General features: G+C 42.7%; 1 protein-coding gene across 2 annotated transcripts in view; it reads left to right on the plus strand.

The window, feature by feature from the left end:
- Positions 1 to 27,007, plus strand: part of ZEB1 (zinc finger E-box binding homeobox 1) — an 873,134-nt gene that overhangs the window by 438,646 nt on the left and 407,481 nt on the right. For both annotated transcript variants that reach the window (XM_044066691.1, XM_044066692.1), the window contains exon 2: positions 2,608 to 2,796. In XM_044066691.1, the coding sequence (XP_043922626.1) occupies positions 2,608 to 2,796 (189 nt within the window). The remainder of the gene's footprint in view (positions 1 to 2,607; positions 2,797 to 27,007) is intronic.

The raw sequence follows: 27,007 nt of genomic DNA on the forward strand, positions 1-27,007 counted from the left end.
AGTTGGGGGGTGCAAGGGTGCGCAGCCCTCCTGCATAAACGGGATTTTATGTGAAGGGGTTGGGGAGTTACGGCAAGGGTGGTATTGTTAATGCCGTAAAATATCAAGTCTACATTTTCGGCCTTAACAGCTACTTTTCATCATTGGTTCTTTTCCTGTGTGTGTAATTTCGGCTATATAGTTCAGTGTTAAGGCTCTTTTTTTTATTCTGCCTTTCGATATTACGATAGTAAATATATATATATAGATGTATAGATATATATAGATATACATATACATAGATATATATGTGTATTACACACACACACACATATATATATATATATATATATATATATATATATATATATATATCTTTGAGTAACACGAGGATGAGGAAGCGAGACAATGTGTTAAGGGAAACAGTATGGAAATGTTACTTTCTGAAAGCCCCATGTAAGTATAATAGATTATGTATTGCTAGAGCAGTGGAGTAGCTGAGGTGCAGTTTGAGGGACTGCCCCCACCCAAAACCCCAGAGTGTAGTAGGTACATCAAAAAGCTGCCTTGGAAAGTTTTTTTTGTGTTTTTTTTTTTGTTAAAATAAATAGGAAAATGTTGGAACACACAAGACCGTGTAATGGATAATTGGTTGATGTAGGCTATTAATTGACTTGGAATATGTAGTGGAAGTGTTATGTGGACTTCGTTATCACCTGCTGTAAAATTTTAATTAAAACAGTGGTCCAGCTGTATGAGAGTAGCTGCCGTTCAGTGTGTTTGTCCTTTTCCTGCTATCTCATAGCAGATGCATTAACCATCGTATCTGAAGTGTGATACATAGGCAAGATCCTTGGTTATCTGCTGACATTGTCGACCAGGAGTCTGCAATTACATTTTCCTTTTTCAAACAGCGTTGTTCAGATTAAGTCATTGATATGGTGTGAAAATCTCTCCTTGATTGTTATGCACTGTTGTGGTACACTTTCTGTGTGGTTTCCCCACAGTTGATAAGTTGCATCTAGTACAGCACTTGGCTGCACAGATAAGGGGAATACAGCCGTATAATCATATCACCCTTGTGCTTCAGTGTCTGTCTTTCAGTTTTCTTGTTTTGTTTTTGTGGATGTATTTGGGACCCTGTTACCTGAAAGAGTCAGTTGTCCTCTGTTGTCAGCATGTTATGCTGTACTCTACCACTTTGTAGATCTTAGTGGATTTGATGGTGCTTTTGGAAACATTTGGTGTGAATATCGGTGCCTTCAAGCTCTCCATCTTTGGAGCTTGCTTCCACAGTGGCTTTAGCATTGTTGCACTCTTATCCTGTTGTGATTCCTGTAGGTATTATTTGATTAGGTCATTTGTTAGTCGAAGCTGTCCACATTCATCTGAGCAATCTTGGAAAAGTAATTCCTAGAACAGAAGCACACTTATCCACAGTTTTTAAATTAAAAACATGATGCCTCACAAATTGTAGCTGCTGTGGTCTTTGATAGGTCTCTTAGTCCGTGAATGTAGTAATATGTAGGGTTTTGCCTGGGTGAGCTGTATTAAAGTGAATGGATTTGGGAAATGAAAGAATTGTTGGATTAGCCAGCTGTGGGTTACAGGCATGTCAGGCTGTTTTTCTTTTTCGGTTGGTTCACTGTTTAGTACCCTAAGCAGCATGCTGTGTCTCAGTGTTGCACACCCTTCTGTGATTCTGCTTGCATGATGTCATCTTGTTCCTTGGATGTGAAAAGAAGCATTGAAAGTACTGTTTTGCATTGTTAAGAATGTGAGAGAGCATTGTTTGACGGCAGCTGCAGTAGTGTAGCGAATGGATACCCTCATCAGAAGTGGCTTTTATTTTATAACTTGGATTTGGATGCAATTGTGAGAACTTACTGTCATATTATTTTTGGTGTTAGGAAATTGCTGCCAGGCTTGACACACTACCTTGAAATATAGTTGAGTGAGTTTGCAAAATTTAATAGGGACATTAATGAATGCACATTTGTAATTCAGCTATTCAGTGGATGGAGTGTTTTGTAGCTGATAAAGTTTATGCATGGTGTGTTTTGAAGCTGGCATTAAAAGTTTGTGTGTTTTATTCGCGTGACAGATGGAATGAGTCCGGCACAAATTGTTTATTTCACTGCCCCTCAACATTTGATTGCATCCATTTCATTTTTCTATTTACACATTGTGATTTCACCTATGCACAAATAAGTATGGTTCTCTAGAACTTCATGCTGTCAGCTGTAATGGGTTTTGTTTATTGATGAGTATGCAATCCTGAAAAACGTGTTGCTGTCATTTCTTGCAAAAGTCTTTATATGGCTGTTTAATTCTCGTCACATAATCTCTGATCATTGCAGAAGTCAGTACATGAAAAGTAGTATTTTAAATAATAAAAAAAACTGAAATAGCAGTTTAAAATCACATGGCTTCCTGTAACCATTTCTGTTTTACAGTTTAACTGTATAAAGCAGCTGTAGTTTTGTCATTTAGTTTTAGTTCATTAGTTTATAAGTGAAATTTTAGTTACATCGTTAACTGGCCTTTTAAAATGGTTAGTAGAAAGAACTGAATGCTTGGAGATGGAAATTGACTTGGAAGCATAAGAATTTTTTCTCTTCTTTGCAGTTACAACTTACAATAATGTGGTAGAAGCAAATTCTGATTCAGATGATGAAGACAAACTGCATATTGTGGAAGATGAATGTGTAACAGATACCGGAGACTGTGATGCCAATTTAACAGAAGAAGACCATACAGTATTAAGAGATGATAGTGAAACAGAAGGAAATGCTGATGGATGCTGGGGTGATTCCGGTAGGTGTTTAGTTCTATGTATTATTGTCCGAGTAAAGGAAATATGTATACAGTGACTGTATTGAGATGAATGCTTTGGGTACATCTTCTCAATGAAGCCCTTTTACATATGTATTATCTAGGTTCTTCTGTGCACAGAAGGCTTGCAGTCAACTGTTGTGGAACTTCAGCATTACTGTAATATGTAGATGGCAATAGCAGCTGGCAGTTTGCCACAATAATGCAACACTGCAAAGCTCCCTAGAGTTTTATAGCCTTAAACTGACTGCCAGCCCTCCATTAGAATTTGCAGCATTGCAGTAGGTTACTTGAGCTTGCTATGTGCCACGGAGGATAATTTGTTCAGAGAGGCAGTTCTGTGAGTATGAGGTGAAGATCAGGAGCAGTAGCCCAACATTACAATACAATATTGGATTGTGACTTTGATCACATTTGTCCAGTGAAACAGTAGTAGGAAAAAGCACATATTTAATTCAAACTATGTCCCTCAAAAAAAAAATAAATTTGCTGAATGCATATGTAAGAGAAAATAGCCAGTAGTAATCCTGTTTTTATAATGTGATGCAGTTATTTATTTTTGAGACCTTGTTTCTGCATACCATATATGTGCCTTAGAAGCCACTTCAGTTCTGACAAGCACCTCTATTACTGCAGACAAACCTACAGCAAAAGGATTGCATATATTTCATCCGAATGTCTTTATTTCTCCCACGTAATTTCTTTTTTCAACACTGGTCCAACTTTTAAGTCTGCTACATTCTTATTCTGGATTTGTTGGTTGTGCAGTGCTTATCTTGTAAAAGTGTACTAGCAAGTGGACTGCCATGTGGGGCTTTGTGGATTTTAGTACATCGCTGCTGGTGGGCGTTTTCTAAATTTGTCCTCCCAAGTGAGTGTGAATTGTTCTGAACTGTTCCCACTCTGATGGCAGTGATACAGTACCTTTTCTGCTACACTTGCTCCTGTTTTTGCATACCTTTTTGCCAAATGTCATTGGAGTGACGAGTTTGATTTCATATTTGTATTGTATGTAGAACAGTGGGGTTTTGTAGGTATGACCTTAGTGACTACCATACCTCTCAACTGTACATATTTTCACAGAATGTTTAGATTTGTGGCTCATATGTTTGGTCTGTTCCTCATATAATCTGTGTTTTTCTGACAAATTACTGGGATGATCTGAGGACTGAAGTCACTAAATAATGACATACATTTGAGTTTGACTTCAAATCCTTCAGAAAATATATGTTAAAACAAATCCTGTTACTCTAGCAACTTTCTAAGCTTATAAGAGTTGTCTTTCGGCTTTACCCGGTTAGGAGTTGCCACAGAGGAACTCCGGTCCGCCAATGATTGGCAGTAGATTTTCATGAACGCCGAGGTGCAGGCTCGATGTTCAACCTTCAGTGAAGGCTCGCCCATTTACTCATGTCTTTCGAATGCCCAGCCAACCGCGGAGAGTACATGCAGACTCCACACAGCAGGCACTCCCCGCACTCCAGCTGAGAATCGAACGGGAGCACCTCTTGCTGTGAGGCAACAATGCTACCACTGCACCACCGTGGATTCTAAGCTTATAAGAGTAGTATTTAAAATATGTCCTTATTTTTTGGCCTTTGTTCCCCCATTTTGTGAGTCTTTGTCCAGATTTCTTGTACTGAGAGGTATGGTGACGACTGAACTGATAGAGTATCCACCCCCACCTGCTGACCCTTGCACTTTCCTGTACTGAGCAATGAGCCTGTTTAGTCTCTGTAGAAGCACAGGGGTAAAAATAATTTGGTGGTACCTTTAACAGTCATGAGGTTTGCTTGTCCTTTCTCTGGCATCTTGGCTTTGAGGGCATTTCTTTTGTCCGTAGGGGACAAGTGATCCATGTCGCTGCAAAGGCCCACAACTTTCCCATGCAGATGCATGCTTATATGCACTTGCTGAAAAAGCAGTGGCCTGGTGGCCCAAATGCCCATCTCCTCCAGGCAACTGTTTGAATGCGGTCTCTCTTCCAAAGGATCATAGTGTTCCCTGGCTTGCCGTGACCCACCTCCACCCAGGATAGACGAGCCCATCATCCTCTGTCAGCTTCCAAATAGGCCAGTACTCCAAATTTGGACTGTAGTCAGGGTTTTCTCTCTGCCACCAAAGATGGCTATAAGGACTTCATTTAGTGGTCTGCTGTAGTACTTTGCTGCCAGCATTGCAGACCACACATGTAAAAACTGGAGTGTGGGACGTGCAGACAAATGAAAGGATGGGGTGTCTACTTGTATGTTTTTGACATTAAATGAGGGAAAAGAGCATGGCATTAAAAGTGTGCTAGATTGGAGTCTAATAACTTGCTCTTCCCTCCTAGAGTGGAACTGATGGGGCAATAAAAGATGCAGTTGGAAGGAGACAAAACCTAGCATCAGCATATGGGTGACCAATTGCTACATTTAAAAATGCATCATTAGTTATCGAGTCTTCCTTTTAAAGTAATTTGTTACATAAAAAGTTTGGGAATTTAAAGGACATTATAATTAGGTTATACTGCACAAGTACAACTGTATAGTCAAACTGAGTTGTTGACGGAATTTAAGAGCTGAGAAGTGGCATGACAGAAATGTGGAGAAAAGATGGCAATTTTCCTGGCTACCTCTTTCTACTGCACTTTGCGTCATGTCCTGTTTTTATAGCTGATGCAGTTTTGTAGTCCTTCCTACAGCAAAAGAAATAAAAAATATTTAGATATTTGGAATCATAATATGAAGGATTACTTAATGTACATGCCAAGTTCATTTGCATCTCACAAGGTCTAGCCTTTAGTCCCTCGACTTATGTTTAGTAAGGAATAAAAGTCTGCACAGCAAAGAAAATATTTGAATTATAGTGAAATACTGAAATGGTTTTAACTGGTGCACGAGTGGTGCAGGACATAGCATTTTATAAAGGTCTCTGATCAGGTATCGGTAATGAAAATATTGAAAGTAAAACACAAATCCGTTGCCAGAAACATATCTTGCATGCATGTGCCGTGGCATTTTAAGTAAGCAGTATTTTCGTGGTTAGTGCAGAAGTGAAGTGGTTTAATACTAGAAGCTTAAAATGAGTAAAAGTGAAAGTTGTGCCACTCTAGCAGTAGAATAATGTAATTAATTTTAAAGTGTCCCTGAAATTGCTGATGCATGCATCATGGCTCTTCATGGATGCAGTGCAACCTCCCCTTTTTATCCTGTATTGTAATAAAAACATTTATAAACTTTTACAATGCACACAAAATCAACGTTATTTCTCCGTGGTATCAGCTGTGGGATGCTTCCTTAGGTTGAATGGGTGCGTTTGGCACTTGTGTTGTGATTCATCCATTAAAACCTAGGCACATCCCTACAGTGATTTAATTGTGTAATAAGATGAACAGACACTAGTATAGTTGTCTTTCTGGAGCCGGGGACATTGCAACGGCTCTTTGATCCCTCCACCCTAATCTATACAGCTAAGAGCTGCTGGTGGCCCACTTTGGGGTGAATTACCTTGGGTCTTCACCCAAGAATGTTTGCAGATGGATTTGATCAAACTTAGTGTACAATACAGTTTTGCTGCAATGAAAGCAGCCCCTCACCCCCACCCTAGTTGGATAGCTGTCATGCATTCCCTTTGGGCATCTCTGGGAGTGTCTGCTAAGAGACCCCCTCACATCAGAATGTGTTCCTCATGACCCCAGGTTTGAAATTTTGGAATCCAAGTCACCTTAAAAATAGAGTTTTCTCCATGTCTGTTACTGATTGATAGCTACAGTACCTTAACTGATATCTGTGTAAGTTGTGTGTTTAATCTTGATGACCGACTCACTAAAGTGAGACACCTGCACTACAAATGGAAAGCAATGTCCAGCACTTCATGATTTTGTAATTGTGCATTACTTGGAACAGATAAGAAACATCCCAATTAATGGGGCATTGTCATGCATATTTTATTTGCTATTATTGCCCCCCACTGCTACATCGTGTCATCCTCTGTTAAGTCACACTGCAAATCGGTAATTTTCGCATATAAGGTTGGAGGTACTCCAAAAAAAAAAAAATGCTACTTTTCAACGGCTTCTCAAAAGCCAACCTCCTACACTTTGAGATGAGCAGTTTCTACTACATCTTGACCTAGACTGACCCTATAAATAAAGCCTTTTACACCTGTGTTCTACTCTTAACCTAACTAGTTGACTAGAGAAAGCAGACTCTCTCCATACCAAATACAAGGAAAATTAAAAAAAAAAAAAAAAAAACATTTTGTGGCAGAATTGGTATGTAAACAAACCCTACAACAAAAAGTCTTGAACCCTTATAGGAGGTCACACATTTCCCCATCTTAAGACGGCACTTAAATGCGCTAGCCAAATACTTAAGGCATCAATCAGTGCGCAAGCCTAGCATCAGAAAAAACACAAATGATTGATATTAACACAAATTATTGATATTACCACAGAATGGTCACCGATAGCAAAAGTTTTTACAAGTTCTCCTTTAAGTATGTTAGAAAGCTGAGAAAATAACACCTGTAAGCATTCTGAATTGATCCACAATGATAACACCCATTCTGACCCCCAAGTAGTAGCCAATATCCTAGCTAACAAATTTACTGAGAGCTTCACCTTACTTGTCTTCACTAGTGTCCCCAATTCCTCAGACCCTGTCCTTCCCTAAGATGACTTCAGATCAAGTCCTAGTATCCCTTTTGTAAAACAAAGACCACCACATCCGTGGGTCCTGTTAATGTACCAGGAAGATTAATAAGCACCAGGTAGGGCCCCTCAAAGCCTCTCTTAAACCTCTCTAGCAGTCTTAGAGTGAGCTTTGTCCCTGAAGACTTGTAGAACTGTCAACATGATGCAATTGTGTACGATGGTACAACCACTGACCCTGGCAATTGTAGCTGTTCAGTCTTACTAGCCTTCTTTTAAAAGCAGTACAAAAAAATTCTGATTTCTTCCCTTTCAGACATCAGGCACTTTCTAGTCTAAGAACTAATCTGAATTTACCTAAAAATTATATGATTATTTTACGACAAATTAGAGATCTGGTACGTAGTTATCTGGAACACCCCTTGGTCTCCGACAAGGATATCTCAACTTGTAAAACATTAAGGAAACTCCTTCTCATGAGGAAAAAAATTACCTCAAATTCCTACAAGGTTATTATGTCACTTAAATCCCAGAACGTACTCATCTTTTCCAATTATTGGCCAAATATTAACTCTTCTGTTAACCAGAGTCTAATCTCTAAGGCTATAAGATTAAGCTCTAAATATATACCTTTTAAAAAGCTGAAATATACTCAGCTGATGATAATGAACAATGCGTACTTTACTCCTGACGTCCTTGGTAAAATCTTTCCCAATCAATCCCCTAAATGGCAGTTCTGCCCTAACCAAACTGATGATATTCTGCATATTTTTTGGAGTTGCAAATGTTCCTACAAGCTATGGTGTGCTTTGAGAGAGATACTTGAGAAAATTGGTTATGAAAAGTCTACCCTTTCATGGGAATTTACCATTCTTCATATTCCACCTCCTGGTCTATCTGAGCGGAATTATAAAGTTCTGATCCCTATCTTTGTTAATTAAATATTATATTTCTTTAAATTGGAAGAACCAGACGCTCTCTTTCTTGGGGAGCCTTTAAAGCTCTAGCCATTAAACACCTCAAAGCTCATAAATATTTGTTCCACAATATTAAGCATAAGCCAATTATCAAAGAATTTTGGGAGTTCTATTTGATCATATATTAAAATTACTACACTTCTTATGTAGGTACCATTAGATTCTACTTTGATATTCATGATGTATGTATCTTGTTTTTGGGCAATGTATTATTGTATATAGTTTCTGTTGGATTTGCATGTTCTTACTATGTACATACTTAGTGTTATTGAAATGTTTTTTTATGTGCATAAATGTGATTATTGAAAATATTAAATAGAGAATTTAAAAATAAAAAAAAGCAGTACAAAATATTTCTGACCTTGCAAATGTAAATATTGATAATATATTAGTCTTGGATATACATCATTTTGGCTTTGTCAAACATAGGCCCTGCCTTCTTAACCCCTTTGAAAACAGCAAGTGAAGTATTTAGTGGTAGTTCTGCATTACAGATGTACTTGGATCTGGCCAGTGCATTTAGTAGTATCCATATATACATTGTTGGTAAATTGATAAACATAAACATCAGCCTGTATATAGTGAAGTGGATACAGTACTGGTTATTAGCTAGAACAAAGGTTAGAGTTGCAGGTACGGCTCTGAAAAGTGGGGTTCCTCACGTTCAGGTAGTGGGTCCTCTTATTTGGCATTTATTTCTGTGATCTACAATCCAGTATTCTGAATCCCTGAATAGAAAAAATGACAGTAAACTAGGGCTTACTATTCAAGCACCCACTGACATGAAGGTACCCTAAGATTGTAAGCTGAAGACAGCCAGTGGGCAAGGAAACGCTGGCATCAAACTAAATGAAACAAAAATGCAGTGTACTCCATTGTACCACATAGACAACATACCCCTTAAGCCTAACAGAGATGTAGGCACCCTTGTGGATGACTCCCTAAGGCTGTTGATCAGTGTTTCCACTGTAGTTAGAAAAATCTTGTCTGGCCCAATTATTCACCAAAGGGGATCTTGTCTAAAACCAAAGAAGTCTTGCATCATCTGTACTCTCCTACCCAATACTGAACACATTGCAGCCTCTGTGGTATGTACTTTGAAACATCACTCGACTGGAAAGACCCCAGAAGTTTCTAACCCAAAAATGAAGTCACGCTCTTCATGTCCCTTGGTTATTCAGACTGATTGGCTGCCCTCCTTGCATTCTGTTTCCTGTAGATTCCACCAGTGACATACATATATATATATATATATATATATATATATATATATATATATATATATTTTTTTTTTTTTTGCCAAAAACATCCCCACCCTCCTAGACCTGCTGTATGTGCTTACAACTGATGGTTCCTCAAGCACACACAGGATTTTAATCTCCATCAGTTAATTAATAAATTGCATTGGCTCCACAGGTTCTTATTTTGGCTTATTCCCCACCGGTGAAATAAGATAGCTCTGTATATTAAGTAAAGTAGTATTCTAGCCAAGTTTGAGAGTAACCTAGAAGATAGCACAGTCACTTTTCCCTGAGCTTATCTTGTGTGTCCCTCCTCAAGGCAGGAGTTGGCTCTTGGTGTTGGGTATGCTAGGCTATGCTATAAATGGCCTGATGACTGACTGCCTTGTATTTGTCTATGATCCTGTAAGGAAAATGACAGGTTTAAATAGAAAATTACATAATTTCGAATTACAGGGAGAAAATAATTTGCAACACTGCATGAACCAAATGTGGTGCTTACAGTAAGTTCCAAACTGTTTTGCTACAGTATGTTTGCAAATTTCTTAGAGTGTAGTTGCGTTCATGATAGAATGGTATAAAGTCCTGACTGCAGCCCAGTTGGCTGAAGTTCAGCTAACAGCTCATTCTCTTACTGGCAGTAGCTTGAGGGAGGAGAGAAGTGTTTATCTGTTCACTTCTCCTTGGGTGAAGGAAAATGCATTTTTGGGAATTTCAAAGGCACTGTTTCTCCAGCGGAGGCTAGAGAAAATGTTAGATTGTCTGCAAATTGATGAAGCTCAAATGTCAGTTGTGGATGTGGGGATATTTTTCATGTAAGCCCATGATATGTCTCTCTCCTCTGTTGTGTCACGAGCATGTGTGGGAGTCAGGGATTTGTATTCTCCCACCCAGAGCTGATCACAGTATAAATAGCCACGTACTGCTACAGCAGACTCTGACCAGCAGGACCATGTATAACCCTTACTCTTGCCAGGATAAACCCCCATCCAACAGGAGAAAGAACTAGGTCTTGTCCCCAATTTCTTGAGACATTTAGTATGTCACTGTGTTGTGTAGTCTGGGCCACAGCAGGTAAAGAATAGAGCAAAGTGATCCCACATACTGTGGGTACTGAGGATGGCTAGAGCTTTATACAAGGAGCTAGGACTGTAGTCAGCACTGGCTCCATCAGTGAAAATGCAGCAGTACTCCCCAGAGTTGGTAGGATAAGAAGAAAAGAAAAATGTAAGCTTCACAGACTGCAGATCTGATGCTGTCCTATAGGGGTATATGGAGTGCTCATTTTGGTATCAACATCTCATGGAAACTGAAGTACATCTACATGTCTTTGTGATTACTCATTTTCTAGGCATCATACAGATTCAGAATACAGAAATATCTGCAGAAGTGAAAAACATTTTCAAGAGGTTGTGTTCTGAACTACGTTCTGGTGGCAACCATTAATAATTCTCTAGCTGCTTTGAAATATTTGCAGAAAACTAGATACTTTGTATCCAGAAATTGATTTTTCTTAATGTGAGTGGATTATACAAGAAACCTGAAATGTTAGGGTGCTACATTTTTGAACGTTGCTGGAGAAGAGCCATTAAAAGTACCTTTCTTGCTTGCCTTGACGGGAAGAAATGTAAATCGGGAGTTTCAGAAATTGAGCCAAGAAAAAAACTTCCTGTTTGCCATTTGTTCTTCACCATAGCAGACAGCCCTGCAAAACTGATCTAAAAACTGTAAATTTGGTATTTTGCATAAATCATTAGTTAAAAAAGGTTGTGTTATAAGAAGTGGTCAAATAAGAGGCAAGCTGGTAAAGGAAACATGTCTACCTTGTCAAAAACTGTAGATCTGCGATAGCTAATTAAACTAGTAGGCCACAGTCAAGACTTTAACTGGGGAAATGGATGCATTAAAATACAAGGCAAAATGGTAACATAGGAAAAAGTGTGCAAGAACAGAAGTGGATATGGAAGAGTCTTGTGGTATTGTAGTCTAACAGTAATGGAAGAAAGAGTTTGTTACAGCTGAAATTCAGGCCTCCTTTTAGTAAACATGATTCAGCATGCAACAAAGCTTTAACCGTCTTTTATTAAATGTAAAATCTGTGTTTAGATGTGTAAAGGTAAAATAGCATTTAAAAAAATCCATTCTGAACAGAAATATGAAAATGAGTTATTGGCAGTGTTGAAGTGAGGAGTTTTAATTCTGAAAATGCATAAGGAACACTGACTAGAGTACAGGTTGTATTGCTGGCAAGAAGTGACGAGAATAAGAAAAATGTTGAAATGAGACTAGTTTTATACACAAGGGCAATATTGTGTGTGAAGAGGACTGTTACATCACTTAAAACTAGAATGTGTACAAGAGTGAGCTATGTGCATGTTAGCATATTCTGGCCACCAGGTGGCGGTGTTGGTTGAGAAACTTCCAAAATGTGATTTATAAAGGTAATAGGATTCTTTTTCAAATCGTGGCACTTAGAATGTTAAGAGAATTGATTTTTTTAAAGCCATTTCACTTATGAGAAATTTGGAATAGTAAGGTAAACTCACTGTGGAAAAGCAAAGAGCAATGTACAGAGCAGCAGTCACATAGAAGCACCCCAAGAGATAGCACTAATGTCCTGCACGACTATGTTGATTTGTTTACAGGTTTTAGGAGGCTTGCTAGGGGATTATCACTTAAAAATAAACTCTGAATGCTGTAGTAGTGATACTTACCCTAAGGGAATTGCCAGTAGATCTCAGGAATAGAATAGAAATGTTAGCAAATTGGAAGCTTAGATGTCATGAAAAAGCAGGCAAAGCCTACAGAATGGGTCAGTAGTATGGTCAGTACATTGTGAAGCAAGAGAAACACATTTTATCTGCAGGGTCTCAAAGTGAGAAATAATTTCTCATTAAATAGAGCTGAAATGTTCTTGACCAGGACTGCTAGAAAACTGCAGAAAATGTTATCAAAAAATGCAGAAATATTTTACAAACATGGTGTGCTTCAGTACTCATCCCCAGTGCACTGTAACAGTTTGTCATGTGTTGCATTGATAACATAGGATATTAAGTTGTCTATCTCGCCTTCGTTCTTGCTGGTTGGGATCGTAGCCGATCCTCAGCTCAGACTCGGAAATCTTCTATAGCTCGAGAGCTGTTTACTGGCTCGAGGCCACCCCTTATCCCATGATGCCTAGCGCTAGCTACCCAGATCTTGTTTGCCGCTTCAGTTGCGAGGTGTTTTTCTGGCTCAGGCTTGTATTGACTTTCTTCTAGAACTTTTTTCCTGAGAAAGTCTTTTTTTCTTAGTGGGTATTGTTAACTTTTAGTTTTATACTTGTAGTAAAGTGTATTTTTGTAGTTCCTTCCCTCCCCCTTAGAACTCGTTTTAATTAGAGTTCTCCCCCTCCCCCTCCTTATCCTTTTCTTGTCTGGTTAGCCGTTTAGGTTAGAGGCTTGCCTTATATCTTCTTGTTAGGCCAGCCGTTTAAGTTAGAGGCTTCCTAAAACAAAAAAAAACTTTAGTGTGTATTATACTGTGCTGTCTGTATTTTTTCTGTAGACTGTATATTGATTATTAGCTATTGTCTTTTTGGTTTCAGGATGTCTAAAGAATCCAAGGTGTCTGGGTTCAAGAGGTGTGACTCATGCTGTCAGAAAATGTTTCTGACAGATGGGCACACTTCTTGCATCTATTGCTTAGGTGCTGTGCACCTGCAGGACTCTTGTTCTATCTGCCATGCATTTAGTCCAAGAGTTTTGAAGGAGCATAAGAATAAGCTTATTCTTAGGGGTCTTTTAAAGCCCCAGGATTCACCGGCCAAGACTCAGCCTGTGAAATCCCCAAAATCTTCCAAATCGTCAGCTCCAAGTGCGGAGCCGTCTTTGGTTCAGACTCTACCTGCTACTTCAGTTCCGGATGGAACCGATAAGACACTCTTCCCGTCGGCTCCATCAGAAATTTCAGAGCCGTTGCAGAGCCACAAAAGGCTGAGGTCCCCCTCTCTGTAATCGATTCATTCGGCTCCTCGGTCTCGCCCGCTTCAGAGCGAGCGCAGTCACAGATTTTCTCACTCCTCTCAATCCTCTAGGCTCTCGGATCACGACGTGGAGCGAGTGGTCAGTAGGTTACTTAAGTCGCAGGCACTTGCCAAGATGTTGTCCAGCCCTCAACAGGTGTCTGCTCCGTCCACTTCTATCGATGTTACTCCTCCGACTCCATTGAGCTCGGAGCCGGAGTTCGTTGGAGTTCGGGTAGTGGAACTGTCTGCTCTGATAACTTTCTCCGGTTCCGTCGTCTGCTCTGATTTCCTCGATGGTGCCGTCCATCGAGGGATCTGGGCACTGGGGCTCCCTTGTCGGCTCCGAGGAGGTGAGTGGCATCGGACCATTGTCCGACCCTGTTCTCCCTCTCTGAGCTTTGGCGCAGGTGAGCTTGGCATCAGCCTCTGAGCCGTCTCCCTTGGTGCAGAGAAGGATTCCGATTTCCTCAGAACCAGAGCCTTCTCTGCATCGTGGCAGGGAAGACTTCGATGTCATGAGGAGTGTCTGGCCACTGAGTCAGCTCCACTATCGGCCCCATCGGCTCCATCCCCTGTAGTGCCTGTGCCAACCTCTGCTCCTCCTCCAGACCCCAAGCTTGGGGAACCAGCACTCCAGGGCACCCCATTGTGTTTCCTCTTCTTCTGAGACCTCTCCTGATCATTCAGAGGAGCCCCCTCGTAAGAAGTGCAAGAGGAAGCACATTGACTCCCCTGAGTCTGTCACTTCTAATACAGACTTAGATGACTTGGAAGGGTCCCCAAGATCCCCCTTTAAAGATGTTTCCTTTTCGGACATCCTCAAAATGCTTAAGCAGAGGGGGAACTGGAATCCCCTAGCCCCTACCGAGGATGAGTGCATATTCCTTGATTCGTTCTGTTCCCGACCTTCCACCTCCTTGGTTTCTCCGCCTTTCGATCCACTTATGTCAGTGGTGACTTGAAAGGCTTGGTCAGCCCCGGATACAGTGGAACCAACCCCGAGGAGACCTGGAAAGTTTCACTGCACACCATGATAAGCAGTTCCTTACCAAAGGTGTTCCTGTGGATGCCATGGTGGTGGCAGCAGCCACAAAAAAGGAGTTGGCGGAAACTTTTGTCTGTCCATCCTCCTAACAAGGAGTCTAGGACCATGGACAGATATGGGAAGCGAATGTTTGCTTCAGCGACCTTTTCTATGAGGTCACTGAACTACTTAAGCCATTTTATCCGGCTTCAGAGGGGTTTCCTTAAAGAACTCTGAGATACCCTTCAAGATCCATCAGCTGAGGGGGCTCAAGCTAAAGTGGCTTCCCAGCTGGTGACCCTTAATGAGGTTAATTTCCTATGCAGCCGATGGTGCGAGTAGAGCCGCAGGTACAGGTGTGGCCCTGAGGAAACACGCCTGGATGCGGCTGTGTAATTTTGCGGACCCCCTTAGAGCGTCATTCACCAACACCCCGTTTGATAGTTCCTTTCTTTTTGGACCACAGGTGAAAGACACTTTGACTAGGTGTGAGCAAGAAGGCAAGGCTCTCTCTGCTGTGGGAGTCTGTTTTTCCAACTCCTTCCAGACCATACCCCAAGGGTCAGAAGAGTGGTAAAATGTGGTTCTGAAAATCCCAGGAAGCTTCGCTGACACACATAGCAATTTTTTCCTCCAGGGGCAGATGGGAAACAACAACAGACAGAGGGGGTCCGCAGAACCAGGGCAACAGAGAATCTTTCTCTGAGAAGCCCTTTCAACATCCCTGAAGGGTTGCACGGCTTCCTGCATCTGGAGGCAGTCGGGGGAAGACTTTCTCTGTACCCAAAAGCCTGGCAAAATGTAACGCAAGACAAATGGGTACGGTCAGTTATATCCTGAGGTTACAAAATTCCCTTCTCTCAGCCCCCTTTACCTTCAAGCAAATCCCTTCCAGATGTTCCACCCAATCTGAGGGACCAAGCAGTCATAGAAGTTTCAAAACTGCTAGAAAGAGTCATCCAGGAAGTCCTGGCAGACCAACACGGATCCGGAACTTACTCAAGGTTCTTTTTGGTACCAAAATAGACAGGGGACTGGAGACTGATTCTGGATCTCAGCAGACTAAACAAGTCTTTTCAAAGAACAAAGTTTCGGATGGTCACGCTACAGTCCATTCTACCCTTTTTTGGGTCAGGACAATTGGATGTGCTCCATAGATCTTCAGGATGCGTACTATCACATCAAAATGGACAGGCGCTCCAGGAGATTCCTTTGCTTCCGGCTGGGAGCCAGTCATTACCAGTTTAGAGCTCTGCCCTTTGGTCTCAGGACAGCCCCCAGGGTGTTCAAGTGTATGGCAGTGGTCACGGCTCACCTGAGATGTCAAGGATTCCAGGTGTTTCCATATCTAGACAACTGGCTTCTCACTGCTACTACCAGGCATCAACTTCTGCAAGCAAGGGACTACACAATCACAATCTGCTCCCAGCTAGGCATCACAATAAACTTTGAAAAATCTGCCTTGTTGCCCTGTCAATCTATCACCTATATAGGAGCAGACTTAAACACAAGGAACATGTCTACAAGGCTACCGCCAGACAGGTTGTCTGCAATTGGCCAGCAAGTTCAAATTCTAATGCAGAGCAAAAGGATCCAAGTCAGGTTCGTCCTTCAAACTCTGGGTTCCATGGCAGCGGTAATTCTTCTAATCCCTTTGGCCCGCTTTCACATGAGAATCCTTCAGTGGCTTCTGTTCACACAGTGGTCTTTCCAACAGCTGCTCATGTCTCACATGATCATGATTACAGAAGCATGCAAAAGGCACTTTTCCTGGTGGATGGTCTCCACACTAGTGTCTCAGGGCAGACCCCTCATTCAGCCCCTTCCGGTTGCCACAGTGACCACAGACTCCTCCCTGATAGAGTGGGGGAGGCATTATCAGGGCAGGACAGTCTAAGGCACTTGGCAGCCTCACGAGTACAATCTGCATATAAACGTCCTAGAAATGAGAGCTGTGCTGCAAGTGTTGCAAGTTCTTCAAGACTCTCCCTTCTGGGACCATTGCAATTCAAACGGACAACATGTCAGTTGTGTGGTACATCAACAAGCAGGGCGAAACCAGGTCCTATCCCCTATGTCGAGAAGCACTCTGACTCTGGCAGTGGGCGATTTCTTCCCAACGATTTCTGATTGCGACGTACATCCCTGGGAGGTCCAATGTCATAGCGGACAGGCTCAGCCGAGCTTTTCTCATGCCTCATGAGTGGTCTCTGAATCGGGTAGTTGCGGATCTGATCTTCTGCAAATGGGGACAGCCTTGCTGCGATCTTTTTGCCACCCCCTTGAACAGCAAATGCAGCAACTACTTCTCCCTTCTTCCGCTTCCAAGTCACTCTCCCAGAGACGCTCTAGTCCATGATTGGCCTCAGGGACTCCTTTATGCCTTCCCTCTGTTTCCCCTGATACCGAAACTCATACAGAAAGCTATATCGTTGGGTTGCAAAATGATCCTCATTGCCCCCCTACTGGCCTCTACAGATATGGTTTCCGTTCCTGCATTACCTTCTCGAGCAGCCCTGGACTCTGTATCCAGTTCCAGACCTACTGATTCATCAGTCAGGCGGGTTGCATCAATCCCTCCAAACAATCCAGCTCACAGCTTGGTTGCTCCACTTCCAACCCTAGCCAGGCTTCTCAGCATTTCCCCGGCCGTGTGTGACATTGTGTCCTTTCACAAGTCCACGACTAGAAAAACTTATGTTAGTAAATGGAAACATTTTTCTTGTTGGGCAGAGGCTAGGAACATAGATCCCTTTTCAGTCCCAGTCCATGAAATTTTGGAGTTCCTAGCACAACTCTTTCATTCTGTGTCCACTTCTGCTACAATCAGGGTTGAATTGGTGGCCATTTCTAACTTTCATGTTGGGTTGTCTAATTCAAGCATTATGTCTCATAAGCTCTGTAAAGCCTTTCTAAGAGGGACTACTCTCCTTAGACCTCCAGTGAGAGATCCCCCTCCTCCTTGGGACCTTAATTTGGTACTAACCTCTTTAATTATGCCCCCCTTTGAACCTGCAGCATCCTGCTCAATTAAATTTCTATCTTGGAAAACACTCTTTCTGGTAGCTATTACATCAGCCAGATGCATCTCTGAACTTCAGGCACTATGGGTTCATTCTCCATACTTGGTTTTTCATAAGGACAGGGTTGCTCTGAGGACTATTCCATCTTTCCTTCCGAAAGTCTGCTCAGAAAATAATTTAAACCAATCTATAGACCTTCCTGTTTTTTTTCCCTAACCACACCAACAAGGCAGAATACAAATTACACCAATTGGACGTTCAGACAATTGCATTTTTACTTGCATAGGACCAAGGATACAAGGAAGTCGGACCAACTATTCCTTTCCTATGCTGTAGGCAAACAAGGTCTTCCAGTTTCCAAAGTGACTTTATCCAGGTGGTTGTCTCACATTATTACCTTCATTTATCAATTGAGAAACAGAGTTGCCTATCAGACCGAAAGGTCATTCTACTAGGGCTTTGGCCACCTCTGTAGCCTTCCAATCTAGGTTGCCCATGGATTCTATTTGTGCAGCTGCCACGTGGGCAAATCCTCATACTTTTATTTCTCATTACAAGCTAGATATGGTTTCCAGGAGCAGAGCTGACTTTGGTTCCACTGTTCTGAAGAGTCTGTTCCAATGAGCCACTCAGGATTGTAGGTGCTAGGGACGCTGTCCCAACCAGCAAGAACGAAGGCGAGATAGACAACCTAACATAAAGAAGTTATGTGTCTACCATAACGTTCCATGTTAGTTGTCTTCATCTTGCCTTCCTTCTTGCCTCCCACCCTCCGTCCCCCTGTCCTATTGGATCGAGAGGAGTTTTGGTTTCACTGGCTGAGTGTTCTCTGGTTTGTTTCCTCTACTGACTTAGAGAGTATAATAGGTATGCTCAACCTGTTTCTTGGGCAGGTTGTTTCTCTGGTTAAGTCTGGGGTTAGCTATTACAAATGAGATCTGGGTAGCTAGCGCTAGGCATCATGGGATAAAGGGTAGCCTCAAGCCAGTAAACAGCTCTCGAGCTATAGAAGATGGCTGAGTCAGAGCAGAGGATCGGCTCCGATCCCAACCAGCAAGAAGGAAGGCGAGATGAAGACAACTAACATGGAACGTTATGGTAGGTACATAACTTCCTTTTACTAGACCAGTATGCTGCCATGTGTAGATGCCTTAATTCTGAATTTTCCTTAAATGTAGCGCATACTAGGATTCACACTTTTCAAAGTGTCTAATCAACACAAGCAGTATGGCACATACATATTAGGCATTCATTTTGTCATTATGTCTTGAACAGATTATGGTGGTAACCTACTTATCTGCACCACTCCCTGAAAAATGAATTTACAGATCAGCTGGTAAATCACTGTTCTTTTTACCCCTTGTCTGATGTCAACTCAAACTTTCCAAGGCTAACCCGGCCCCCTTTCCTTTATCTGGAATCCTCAGCACCAAAAGCTCCTTCTCCAGAGTACTTCTGCCACACATTGACGTTGGTCACTTATCTAAATATCTCAAATGGCGGACTCCAATGCCTTACTTTCTGATCTCCCCAAATTTGGGGAGATCTTTGAACTCCTCAGAAACCATGCTAAATGGCCCCAGGATATCCATTGTAAGTCAGACCGCATCTTGGCTGAGGCTTTGTCACCCAGTTCTTCCTTTGATGTGGTACCATCAGTTGAATGGTCAGATTTCTAGATATTGTTTGAAAAAAACACTAATGTGGTGGCTCCTATCCCTGAACACACAGACAAAATTCTTCATCCTCACCCAGTGAACTGTCCCAGCTGGTCACAAGCTGGTGGTGAATTTCATCATGGCTGTTACTTCATGTAAAAAAAAAAGCTCCAGAGCCCCAGTCCAATGTTCATAGGTTTATACTAGGGTGAAGAGCACCAGGGTCTTAATAAGCCTAGCCATACAACCCAACCCCGTTTTGTCCCAGAGTTCCTTTGATGTGTATGTGGTGGGGTATGTTAGTAAAGGGGTAGCTAAGGGTTATGTGGGGTAGGGTATGTTAGATGGGGATTAATTTACTTACTGTTGACCTTTGTCCATCAGAATCATGGGGACCAGACTTGAGGGGGTGAATTTGATTTCCCATCCAATGATCAAATTTTTTTTTCTGAATACCATTTGGGATAAACTGCTTCACATAGGGAACTTACATAGCACTGGGATGCTTTCAGAGAAGTAGTGGTCTCTGGTCTCCCCAACATGTTCTGTTTGTCGCAGACAAAGTTCAGGTCCTTGGATCTAGTGTTTCTGGTGCTGTTTGATGTTGATCCTTGCATACTAGGCATAGATCACCTCTCAGTAACCTGCAGCAGACTGAGTAGAGAGATAGGGCCTTAACGTGATTTGTGTAGGATAGGATATTCATACACTGGATTCTCCTGGTGAGGGACCTTTGAGGACATTTAATCTATTGCAAGTGCCAAAGGGGGCACTGTACTCAATGATCAGTCTGACAATGACTGAGTAGAGTGGTAGTGTAATTTTCTTGGACCTGGATGCTTAAGAGTTGGTTGACACAGAATGATTTTCTTACTAACTTGGATAGCTGTTTGAAGGACAGACTGTCTACTTATGTTCCCAGACTCCCAACTGTCAGATCAGTTCTTGGAGTACTTTATCGGTGGAGTAATTAGCTTGGGTGGTCTGTTTCTCAAAGGGCACTATAATTCCTTTTATTTGCATTGAATTTTAATCCATGGCTTTGACACCAATCGTGTGTATTGAACCGTATTGTAAGATGTTGGTGTCGTGGGAGGAATCTGATGGCTCCCAATTTACAGTCATCTGTGAATGAGACAGAGGCCTTTGACATTAGCATTGATTTCTCAGAAGTAGATACAAAACAGCAGCAGGCCCAACATGGAGCCCTGGGGTACTCTGCTGGTGACTAGTCTCCTGCTGGTGGTCTTCTGTCTGTGAGCCAACCAGCAATCCGTTGAGTTTAGAGATGTTTGCCTCGTTCTGGGAGTTTGTCAGCAGTACCCGAGTTGAGTATTGTATCATGCCTTGGCCAGATCAAAGTAGGTGATATGAACCGTTTTTTCCTCATCCGTAGCCATGGTGACAATCTCGAAGAAGTCTGCCAGGTTGAGTTGCTAAGATCTTTCCCTTAACATAGCCAAACCGGGATGTGTCCAGTCTCTGTATGTTGCAAATATACGTGTTTAGCATTTCCACGATAATTTATTCCATGCTTTTGTGTAATAGAATTGTCAGACGGTTTGTAGTTCCCAGGGACAGTTGATGGGTCCACCTTTATGAAGAGGGGATGACCATTGTGACTCTCCATTCACCTGGCTTGTAACCTGTTTTGAGGCTGTAGTTGAAGCTTGCCTCAAGTGGTCCTGCTAGGGCATGTTTTAGACTATTTAGGAGGCAACCAGGTATATGGTCTGGGCCCAATGAAGCAGTATTGTTGGCCTTAGCGATAGGCACCAAAAACTGCTCCCTGTTGAGAAGTTTGGGGGTGGGGAATATGCTAGAAGGGCTTTCACAGGGGATAGTTGTGGGGGTGAAGTTAGAGGTAAATTTATCAGCCAGTTGATTTGATCTCTCACCATGGTCAGTGAAGGTTCATAGGTAGATACTAGGCTATCTGCCCTAGGGCATTTATAAGCCTAGCCAGAGTGTATTTGGCTTCCTCCTCTCTATTAGATTAGCCTACTGTGCCTCTGTAAAGTAGGTCACAAAAGGTACCCTTTTAAGATTAGTTTACTGTGCCTCTGTGTAGCAGGGACACAGAAGAGATCTCAGGGGTGAATTTGCGATTTCCCATCCATGCGTCCAAATTTCGCTTGGAGGGTCAGCGAGGGGCTATGTCTAACATGAATTGGGATTCGATTCCGGAGTGAGGGGAGCCTCTGGGAAATGAATCTGTCCCTGCAGTATGTCCTATTTATTTTTGTGCTGAGGTTTAGGTCCCTGGAGCATGTAGCTCTAAAGGACTTGGAGTTTTTGAGGTGGAGCATGTCCATTAATTCTGAGTTTGACATGGCTTTGTACGTCCGGCATAGATCGCCTCTGAGTAGGCGGTAAGCAACTGAGTAGAGCTGGAGTTTCTTTAGTCGAGCTGCATAGGACATCTGTTTGTAGCCCATGATCCTCTTGGTGAGGTACTTTTGGGGTCTCTCCAGTTGCTGCAGGTGTCTGGTAAGGTACATCCCAAAAGGGGCATTGTATTCAATTATGGGCCTGATGAGTGACTAGTAGAGCGGCACAATGACCTCTCTTGATCTAGATGCAAACCCTTTCGTGATAAGGTGGGCTATATAGAAGGTCTTTCTAACCACTTTGGCAACGTGATTATCAATGGAGAGATAACTATCTACGTTGGTCCCCAAATCTCTAATTACTTCTTCCATACTTAATGGATTACCACCTATGTGGTAATTTGTGGGCACCTTGTTTTTCCCAAAGGGGATGACTATGCACTTTTTAGCATTTGGCTTGAGGCCGTAGTTCTGGCACCAAGCATCCGTCTCTGTGAGACCCTTTTGGAGGATGTTTGTGTCAGCTGGAGATTCGATTATGGCCCCCAGTTTGCAGTCTTCTGCGAACTTTGTCAGCCATAATCCCCCCATGTTAGCCTGAACCTCAGAGAAGTATATACCGAACAAGAGAGATCCCAGAACTGAGCCCTGTGGGACGCCACTTGTAACTGGTTTGGATTCGGACATGGCACCTGCGATTCTGACCATGTGGGTTCCATCTCTGAGCCAGTTTGCAACCCATCTTGTGATGTAGGGGTTGATATTTAAGCTGGTAAGCTTATTTATGATGCCCGAGTGAGGTATTGTGTTGAAGGCTTTTGCGAGGTCCAGGTAGGCTGTGTGAACTACCTTGCCCTCATCTATGGCTTTGGTAGCTGTTTCAAAGAAATCAACTAGGTTTAAGAGGCAAGATGTGCCCTTAACAAAGCCGAATTGGGTAGGGTCCAGTGTCTGGAGGCTCCCAATGTCTTTGTTTATGAGTTCCATGATAATACGCTCCATAGCTTTACAGACCAGACTAGTCAGGCTTATGGGGCGATAGTTTCCGGGGTCTGTTGTGGCATCACTTTTGTGGAGTGGGACCACTGTAGCTGTACGCCATTCTTTGGGTACATATCCTGTAGTAAGGTTAAGTTTGAACAGTGACTTAATGTGAGGGTTCAGTTCTTCTTGGAGCTTGTGTAAGACACAGCCTGGGACACCGTCCGGTCCCATAGATGCTGTGTTTTTTGCTTTGGAGAGGGCAGCTTTCACCTGTGCATCTGTGATGTCAGGGAGGTTACATTCAGTTGGGATAGGCATTTGCTCCTTTGGGGGGGGGAAGGGGGGGAGAAGTTTGTGCTGAATTTGTCTGCCAGGATGTTGGCTATGTCTGTAGGTTCGGTATATTTTGTACCGTTATACAACAATTCAGATCATATCTGGGAGTTTCCGCCCATGTTCCTGACCTAACTAAAGAAGGCCTTGTGATTATCTTTAGTGTCTAGGGCAATTTTTCTTTCGAAGCTGGCCTTTGATGATTTTATGAGGGATCGAAGTTTCTTGCTAATACTGATCAGAGATGCCTTCCCTTTTTGGGATATTGCTCTGTCATGTAGTAGCTTCCTCCTATTGTTGTATAGCTTATTTATGGCTGGGGTCCACCAGACCGGTCTCCTGTTTTTGGAGGAGTGAGTCTTGGTTTTATTTGGGATAGCATGATCCATGCATTCCTGCAGGCGCTCATAGAATGTATTTGTAAAGGATTCTGCAGATTGGGCTGTATTATCCTCTGGCCCAGGGGCTTTGAAGGATTCCACCTCAGTCTTGAGAAGTGCAAAGTTGGCTTTTGAGAAATTCTTTACAGTGATTTCCTTGGCTGGGGGTGGGGACGGGATATGGATGTCCAGGGAAATTTGTTTATGGTCTGATCTTACCAATGAGGGGTTTACCTCTGGTGTGGAACATAGAGTCCCCATGTTGGTGATGACCAGGTCCAATATGATGTTCCCTCTTGTGGGAGTGGTGACCAGTTGTTCCATTGCGTTAGAGTTTATAAATTCAATGGAACCGTTGGGCGAGTGTGTTTGGGCTTGAGTAGTTTTCCCAGTCAATGCTTAGGTAGTTGAAGTCACCCAATAACAGTGTTTGGAGAGACCTTCATATTCTCCAGTGTTCTCAGGAATGCCAAGTGGGGTACCTGTAATAGGAAGGGTGTTATGTAGCAGGCTGCAAACTGAAAGTTAGTTTTGCCCGCTGTTAGTTGCACATGGATGGTTTCCGATGATTCGTGCAGTGCCACTAACCTGGAGGTGTAGGTATCTTTGAATATAGATACTCTCCCTCCTTTTGTGCTTCGGTCCGAGTTTTGGGGACAAAACGCATGGTATGAGTTATAACCTGGTAGTGCTGGGGTGCTCTCAGGAGCCTTGAACCAGGTTTCTGTTACTGCACAGACATCGATTTTCTCCATACTGAGGAGAGCCTCGAGTGCGTGCATCTGGAGGTTGACTTCTGGCATTGAGTAGCATTACCTTTAGGTTTTTTATCCTTGGGTTGTCTATGGAGGTGGGTTTGTCCTTTGAGCCTTGCCTAAAAAAGGCACTATGGGGATGGCAAGAGCCTTGGCCAGTATACGAAAGCCTAAGGGTGACAGGTGCAAGCCGTCCCTAGCGAAGCAACGTGGCTTGTCGAGCATGTCATCCCAGGCTGACAGACACTGGATCCCCTTTGAATGACACCAATACTTTAGCCAGTTGTTGAAACTGATCATTTTGTCTTTATACTGTGGCATCATTCTTGGTGAGGGCAAGATGCTACTCAAGGTCAGGGTCATACCAGCCTGGGCTACATGGTCAGAAAGCTCCTCTGTCTCTTTTCATGTAGTCCAGGGAGGTACATCTCAGGTCATTCACACCAGCATGGACAATGACGGAGTCATACTTGTACTTGCTTTGGAGTGACCTGAGTGCTTGCATTATGTGGCGGATCCTGGCACCCAACAGGCAGCTTACAGTGACCTTCTCCTTGTTCAGTCTAGTGAGCGGGACGTCAGTGTGCTGGACAATAGAGTCCCCTATAACAAGTGTATTTGGTGTGTTGTTTGGCCTTAAGGGCTGTGACTGTGAGGCACACTGAGTTTGTGAGATATGTGATTCGTGGGTATTGTTGATGGGTGGCTGTTGCTTGGATATCTGCTTAGGTGGTCTTTGCTGTTTAGGCAGATTTTTATTTAGAGCCTCCGAGTATGTTTTTGTGTGTTTGTGTTTGGTATGCAGATGCAATAGGTCTGTGTGAGACTGGATTTGTGGTGTGGGTGGTTACCTTTTCCTCCTGACTGACTGTGCCAGTCTTGGGCTGAGAGAGCTCTGCCTCCAGTTTGGCTGTGTAACTGCATCTCTCACATGTATTAGAGTTTGTTGGAAGGAGGAGAGGGTTGTCTGTGTACATAAGGCAATTGTAACATTGCCTCAAAATTCCCAGATTCACCAGCTGGACTGGAGAGTAACCTTGAAACTGACCCTTGGACATACCAGATTAGTATAGGGAACTGTTTTTTAACTGATCAGATTAGGGAAGGGAACTGATTTTTCACTTGATCAGGAAGGACCAATCGGGAGCTTAATACTTATGAGAAGTCAAGGAGGTTATAGTGCTTTAGTTAGTGTTTCCTTATAAGAGCTGAGCAAGTGCAGGGCTTTAGAAAGAGAATAGAGTGATTACTTTGAGAGTTTGAACAGTTCTAAGGGAAAAAGTGAAGAGCAGACTTTGTGGAGCCTGGAATAGTTTAAACCTGTTTAGACGGCGCTGCTCAGTGAGCAAAGCCGCCCAAAAAGAGTTGTAGGGTTTTAAGAGAGAGAGATCAAGGAGTTTAGGATTGACCCAAAATGGCCAATAAAATTACAGCTTCTAGGTAGTAACCACTCCTCCAGGGACAGGCAGGCTGTTCAGTGTTAACCACTCCCACTGGTGAACACAGAGACTTCCCTTTAGCCCAAGCAAGCACTGGCCTTCTAGAAACTTCCAAACAGTTCAGAACAGCAAATCTGTAACTGAACTTTCTTAATGTGCCATTTACCACCAATTCTGCACACAGCTGACTTATATTTAAGGTTCCTGACATAACTGAAGAAAGCTTTGTGAGTGTCCTTAACCTGGAAGGCTATCCCGACCTCTTAATTGGCCATGTTGGACTTTTAGACCTCTTAGTTTCTTGTTTAGTTGAATCATGGAGCTCTTGTCTGAGTTGTTCTTTCTGGTTTTGGCCATGAATTTTTCTTTTGTTATATATCCAGTTTTGAGGTAAGGATTCCACCAGTGTGGTTTGTTTTTGGTGTTTGATCTGGGCTTCTGGTATGTACAGCAGCCTCAGTGCAGCCATTTACATGTTTTACAAGGTTTCCGTCAATAATTCTGTATAGCTAGCTGTGCTGTCATGGTTTGGGAGAGCTGTAGATTTTGACAACACTCTATATAGTTTGTTTTAGAATAATTACTAACTGTTATGGGATTAATTGGGTTTTCCAGGTTGATTTTTATTTTGAGGGAGACAGCTTTGTCGTCCAACCCTGCCATTGAGGACATTACATGGGTTGCTGTGCTCTCCCATGTTTGAGAGTACTAGGTCCAATATTTGATCATCTGGTCCAGGGTGTTTGGGTTGATAAAGTCCAGGAAACCTTGGGCCTGTGAGTTAGAGGCAGTGTGCGTTTCCCAGTCTATAGAGGGATAGTCTCCCAAGAATAGGGTACTTGGTTGGATGGTGAGTGCCTCTAGTAGATCTAGGCAAGAGTTGTGAGCTTCATAGGTCATAAAGGATGAGCTTCATAGGTCATAGAGGATGACCTGTAGCTGGCCAGGACATGGCAAGGAGCCTTGCCTATGGAGACCCGGACGTGGATGAATTCCAGGGCATCTTCCTGTTTAACCAACTTGGAGTTGTATTTGTTGCTAATGAAGATTGAGACAACCTCGACCATTAGCCTGTCTCTGCTGCTGTCAGTCTAATTGTGTGGAAAGCACTGTAGCCATCTATTGTCAATACTTTCTGCAGCTTTAAATCAAGTCTTTGTAATAGCAGAGAGGTTTACATTCTCCAGAGTGAGGGAAGCATGTAAGATGTGGAGTTTCTTGTTTTGGCTCTCTACATTGAGCAGTAACACTTGGTGGTGCAGCGGTAGCGTTGTTGCCTCACAGCAAGAGTTTCTCCCCTTCGATTCTCGGCTGGAGTGCGGGGAGTGCCTTGTGTGTGGAGTCTGCATGTCCTCCCCGTGGCTGAGTGGCATTCGAAAGACCTGCGTAAATGGCCGTGCCTTCGTTGAA

Source organism: Protopterus annectens, chromosome 3.part1 (genome assembly GCF_019279795.1).
Source record: "Protopterus annectens isolate FY-2018-M chromosome 3.part1, PAN1.0, whole genome shotgun sequence".
Taxonomy (NCBI): Eukaryota; Metazoa; Chordata; order Ceratodontiformes; family Protopteridae; genus Protopterus; species Protopterus annectens.